Source organism: Zingiber officinale, chromosome 4A, assembly GCF_018446385.1.
Source record: "Zingiber officinale cultivar Zhangliang chromosome 4A, Zo_v1.1, whole genome shotgun sequence".
In the NCBI taxonomy this organism is placed as follows: domain Eukaryota; kingdom Viridiplantae; phylum Streptophyta; class Magnoliopsida; order Zingiberales; family Zingiberaceae; genus Zingiber; species Zingiber officinale.
In genome coordinates, this window is record NC_055992.1 from 97,122,122 (window position 1) to 97,128,121 (window position 6,000).

The following is a 6,000-nucleotide window of genomic DNA, read 5'->3' on the forward strand; positions in this document are numbered from 1 at the left end:
TTTAATCATAAATAAAGGAACTCGACCGTTGCCCAACGTTACAAATTCCACGATGCCGCACAATACCGGCTTCTTATAATACTCACCACTGCATTAAAACAGAACGTACCAATATGTTGATTCGAAGAACCTGTAGGACCCACCTATGTTCCCTACCATGACCTGTGAGAGTGAAATAAGCGGGTAACGAGATCACAAGTCGTCACTCAGGTTCTCTCAGATATCTTTGCCCACCCATGGTGGCCTACTAAATCGATCCAAAACGCAAGCTGCTCTTCCTCACAAATTCTCTCTTTTCCGGCGATTCTTGACTGTTTGTTGTATTCGAGATTCGAGATTGTTGCTCTGATCTTGTATAAAACCGAAAAAATTCTTGATTTTGGCCCCAGATCGCCATGGCAACATTGGTGCCGGGAGTCTTGCGAAAGCTCCTTGATGGAATGAACCAGGATAAGCCGGCGACGTCATGCGGAGAGCGGAGGAGCACCGCGCAGCTGCAGGTTACCGACATCCTCCCGGCCGACCTGGACGAGAAGGACCTGTGGCCGAAGCGCGGCTTCTACATCAAGCTCTCGGACTCCGCGCACTCCATCTACGCCACGCTTCCGGAGGGCCAGGACGAGCTTGTACTCGCCAACAAGCTTCAGCTAGGCCAGTTCATCCACGTCGACCGCCTCGACCCGGCCTCCCCCGTTCCCCTCATCGTCGGCGCCCGGCCATTGCCCGGACGCCACCCCCTCCTAGGCACCCCCGAGCCAATCGCCCGTGTTATGGCAAGCGGAGGCGACAAGTCCGTCGCCTCCTTTGCTTCCGTTCACAGGAGAAGCTCGTGGGAGAAGAACGCAGTCGCCGGAGGCGTAAAGCCCGTGGCTTTGGACTTCGGTGTCAAAACCCCCAAAAAGGGCATAACACTTACTCCGACTAGTAGCGTTTTCTCGTCTCCGGTAATGGCGACCAGAGCATCTGTCAATGGAACTCCTCTGAGTAAAATGAGTGCCGCCGATGCCAAGGAAACCGGGTCAGCGTCTGTGAGGAAGAGCTGCAGCATGGCCAAGTTCTCCAGGTGGAAGAGCGTCGGCGAGAGAGATCCCAAGATTCCAAAGACTCCCTTTCCCGCTGTAAGCAGAGTGTATCGCCGAAGGAAGGGAGGAAATATCTTTCGTCGAATCTCACATGCTCCAATTGTTCTTCTTCTTCCAGGAGACGCCTCCAAGTAAAAGCCCCATGCCAAAACTGAGGAGTGCTAAATCCATCGGAGAGGACGTATGCTGGAGTTCCGATAAACAGGACACCTTAATCACCTTCGACAACGCACAGTACCACAGCTCCGGCGGCGAACGCAGCATACCCTTGCCCGGGAAGCTGCTCGACACCCTTGGAAAGGTGCAGTTTTTATATACAGAATTTTAATTCCTTTCAGAAATTTCATTAGTTTATTTAGTGTGAAGTTGAATTGCAGGTGGCTCTGCAACAAAGAGAAGCAGCTCAGAAGACAGCTCTTCAGGCCCTGCGAGACGCTTCTGCTACAGAAACCGTGGTCAGAGTTCTCAAGTAAGGCCATCATCTCCATTATTCCTAACTAGTCACTCGATTCGATCGACATTAAGGACTTAATTGTGTGAATTGTTTCAGGATGTTTTCTGAATTGAGCAAAAGCGGAAAGCCAGAATCACCGGCAGCTTGCTTCGACCAGTTCCTGAGCTTCCATCAGGAGATTGTGCAGGCAGTGGCAGACATAGAATCGATTCAAGCAGCTACTCTGATCACAGCACCAAGCGAAGAGAAAGAAGATTCAGCGAAGATACAACGATCTTCTAACGACGAAAACTCCATCTTAAAAGAGAGGGATCACAACTCCATCAACCAAAATGGGAGATCGACTTCCAAGACGAGATCAGCATCCAACACTGTGTGCCTTGGCAAACATCCAAGATCAGATGGCGGCCATAAAATTAATGATGAGGATAAAGGTCCGAGTTGCTCTAGCTTGGGGAGGTCGATGAAATTGGCAAAGCAGATACGAAAAGAGGCAGGAAGATGGTTCGTGGAGTTTGTGGAAGAAGCACTTGAATCTGGTCTGAAGAAGCAAACTCAAAAGGATGGTGAGAGATTGAAGTCAGGTAGCTGTCCCCAGTCACTGATACTGAGGATCATAAACTGGATAGAATTGGAGCAATGTAAGCTTGTTCATCCGAGGGTGCCGCAAATAGCGAGAAAACTAAGGATCAAGGCAAGAAACCCATAGACCGGCGAATTGATGTTCAACTTGAGCCATGCACGTTTAATAATTTGTTCGTGGAACTTCATTTAATGGATTAGTGGATTAATGTTATAAAGTTTTCTTTTAAATACAATTCAGGGATCCGTTTGACTAATCGGGATGTGCTCATTTGAGTAAGCTTGGATGTGACTTTTGTCTTTGATTAGTTGATTAGAGGGTAATAAATTTATTATAATGAGATAAAGATTAATTCTTGATAGACGTATGTCCTTAGGAAAAAATTTCTTTTATCCCTTAGCCATTTCACGGGTCGGTTATAGGTTGACCTTGTGATTTATCTTCTCTCACATAACTTATAGACGAGATGTGAGGGATCAGGCTATGAGGGGCTTATAGGGTGAGCGTAATCACTTTTTACTATAAACAACTAGATGTGATTGGTCCAAATCTATAAAAATTTTCCACCTACCATCAAGAATCAGGAAGTATAGATAAATCCTGAAAACAACCCAAAATTTTTTTAAAGTCTTCGGATATAATATATTCTAGGTGAGATTTGAATCTCTATTATCTAAAAACCCGTCCCACCTCAAGGCATCTCCATTGGGAGTGTTTTGTGAGCTCCTTAATTTTCTCTTTCCTAAGGTGTCGATGAAAATTAAGGGCATCTCTAATGGAGATATTTTTTCCAACTTTTTCTTTTTAAATTTCGTATCAAAACCAATATTGAATCTAGGTTTTTGATAAACAATGGACTTATTTGATCTCGTCCGGAAGCTGAGAAAACGGAATGATCGGAATAACATGGCTAGAATGTTGATTAAATCGCCATGACCCGGAGGGGGAGGGTATGATGAGTTGTCTTCTATGTTGACCAAGTCATCAGAAGGTCTCTAGTCAACGTTACTTGCAAACAGCGACTAGGTTTCCCTAGTCCCTGGCATCCCGATGCTCAAGGTGGATTCCACGAATATATAAGGAGCAGGATAATATCAAAATAATGAAATAAATGAAGAGTGATTACGGTGACGTACCCTGGCCCAGGGGGCGCCATCTGGTAGACTAGTGAGCTAGTCATAAGGTTGCTCGAATCGTCGTGATCCAGAAGAGTACGTGAATGTGAGCTGGGTGAGGAGTTGGGTCCGGAGGCGACGACACGAAGCTGAATGTAGCGTGGATCCGGAAGGCGACATGTAGGCAGAATACAACAGCAGAACGCAGGCCGGAATGTAACAGCGGCATGCATGCCAGATAATACCGGTAGCTCAAAGGCTGAATCCTAACAGTGGTGCAAGGTTGAAACATAATACGCAGAGCAGAACACAGATCACAGACGCAAAGTATAACAACAGTGGCCCGAAGGCCGGATCAGCACTGGAAACATACGTCAACATAAATCGGATACTAGATTGTCGTTGGAAATGTATGACAGTGTGGATCGAAGGCACGATGGGGCTGATTGTGACTCAGAGTTAGCTGCGATGATGGGAACTTGATGCAGCTCGAAGCTAATCTTATGCTGGCGTAGTCAGTCGGTGACAAGGCAGCAGCCATAAGGTGGTGTGAGGGCGGCGACCCCGGAGGGCAATGTCGGTTGGCTATAGTTGGTGGAGAGAAGGGTGTTGGTGGTCGGCCACTGATGGTGACGAGAAGGGTGCCAGAAAGGAGGGAAAGAGAGTCGGCGCCAAGGGTGGCGCATAGCATGCTAGTGTGCTTGTGAGGAGGCGGGACGGGGCTACCGATGAGGCGGCGGTTGACAGAGAGGTCACGTGAGCCTTGCCTCGAGTTGGTATCGACGGTTGGGGCAAGGAGGTCCGCAGGGGAGGATGCGAGCGATGACATGAGGTTGTTAGCATGTGTGAGAGAAGCAATCTAGCCGTCAGAGAGAGGCCGACGGCCAGGCACGAGAAAGCTAGTGCCGAAGGGGCTACCGACGAGAGGAGAACGACGTTGAGTTAGTCTGGTGGCATCACCACTTAGTGAGGAGGTGATGGCTTAAGAGGGAAGAGGAGATGGTTGCTGGAGTGGATGCTGGAGGTGGCGTAGGCGGTAACAGGCGTGCGATGAGCGGCGTGGCCGGTCCCATGGGTGGTGGCGGAGGAACCCAACCCCAAGCCCCCTCCCTCCAAAGCCTCTCTCATCCTCTAAAAAGCCCTACTAATGATTTGACCCAAATGCCCTTCTTCTTCTCCTCAATTCCTTTAGGGTCCCCTAGATACCATATGTAGGTACCCCGAGGTAGTTTAATGTTGTTAACCGAATTAAGTTAGGTTTTGTTGGTACGGGAAGCATCCGACGATCGAACATGTATTTTAATTATGTCAAAGGGTCCAAAGTTAAATTGTTTTGTTATCTAACGACTTTGAATGAGATTGCAGGAAAGTCCTAAATGTACTTAGGCAAAAGTCCTAGCTGCGGTTAGGCGGGTGGAAAACCCTAGGGGGTGGTAACCCTAGGTCCTAGGGGGTGGTAACCCTAGGTGAGGAAAAGTTCTAGCTGCGATTAAACAAAGGGAAAACCCTAGGGGGTGGTAGCCCTAGGTCCTATAGGGTGGTAACCCTAGGCGGAAAGTCTTGGTGAGTCGAGGACTTCGACCAAAAGTCCTAGAGTCGGGGACTCTAGGTGGAAAGTCTTGGTGTCGCGAACCAGGTGGAAGACTGGACGGGTCGTGGAGCGAGCATCCAGCAGAAAGTCCTGGAACCTCGGGCGATGAGCAAAAGTCCAATCGGTCTAGAGGACCGGTCTTGCGACAGGTATATCTCTTGAGTGGAGTAGGTGAGGACTCATTCCCGGTGAGGGAATAGTAGGCGTCGGTTCGACCTAGGGTTTCTGGTTGGAAATCCGAAGTCAGAACCGCTAGGGCTGTAAACAAGCCGAGCCGAGCTTTGGGGTGTTCAAGCTTGTTTGATAAGATAACCGAGCCGAGCCGAGCCGAACTTAAAATGAACCAAGCTTTTGAAATGAGTGTTCAAGCTTGGCTTGGTTTATTTTTTATGAGCTTGAGCTTATTTGAAGCTTGGCTTGAGCTTGATTCGTTTAGATGTTATCAAGCTCTCAATTCAAGCTTGGCTTGAGCTTAGTTCGAGCTTGGCTTGAGCTTAGTTCGTTTAGATGTTATCAAGCTCTCAATTCAAGCTTGGCTTGAGCTTGGTTCGAGCTTGGCTTGAGCTTGGTTTGATCTTGCTTCGTTTAGATGTTATCAAGCTCTCAATTCAAGCTTGGCTTGAGCTTAGTTTGAGCTTGGCTTGAGCTTGGTTCGTTTAGATGTTATCAAGCTCTCAATTCAAGCTTTTTTGATTGTTTGAAACTTTTAATTGTTTGATTGGTTATTAAGATTGATAATTTAAATTTATTTATTTATTTATTTATTTTATTGTTTATTTAGCATATTGAAAAGAATTTTATTAATAAATATTGTTCGTAAATATTGTTCACGAATATTATTCACGAACGTTAACGAGCTGAACACATATGTGTTCAAGCTTATTTGTTTAGCTTAACGAGCTGTTCAAGCTTGTTTGTTTAATTAATCTAATGTATATTGAACGAACATAAACAAACTCTTACCAAGCCGAACACCAAGCTTGTTCACGAACGCTTGGTTCATTTACAACCCTAAGAACCGGACAGTCCGATGACTGTCCAATATTTATCTTAATATTATTTTATTATGTCTAACTCTGTTTTGCAGGATATATTTTGTATTTTAAACTAACACATCTTGCAGGGAGCAAAAAAGATGTAAAGCCTCGGATGAACAGTACCCGAGGCACCTTCCA

At 46.6% G+C, this 6,000-nt stretch overlaps 1 protein-coding gene across 1 annotated transcript; it reads left to right on the forward strand.

Moving 5' to 3' along the window:
* The first annotated feature begins 139 nt into the window (after nucleotides 1–139).
* On the forward strand, nucleotides 140–2,375 carry LOC121970275. The gene is made up of 4 exons (XM_042520871.1): nucleotides 140–1,118; nucleotides 1,201–1,383; nucleotides 1,460–1,551; nucleotides 1,633–2,375. Exons 1-4 carry the CDS (start codon nucleotides 396–398, stop codon nucleotides 2,243–2,245), a joined length of 1,611 nt encoding a protein of 536 aa, XP_042376805.1. The 5' UTR covers nucleotides 140–395; the 3' UTR covers nucleotides 2,246–2,375.
* The last annotated feature ends 3,625 nt before the right edge of the window (nucleotides 2,376–6,000 follow it).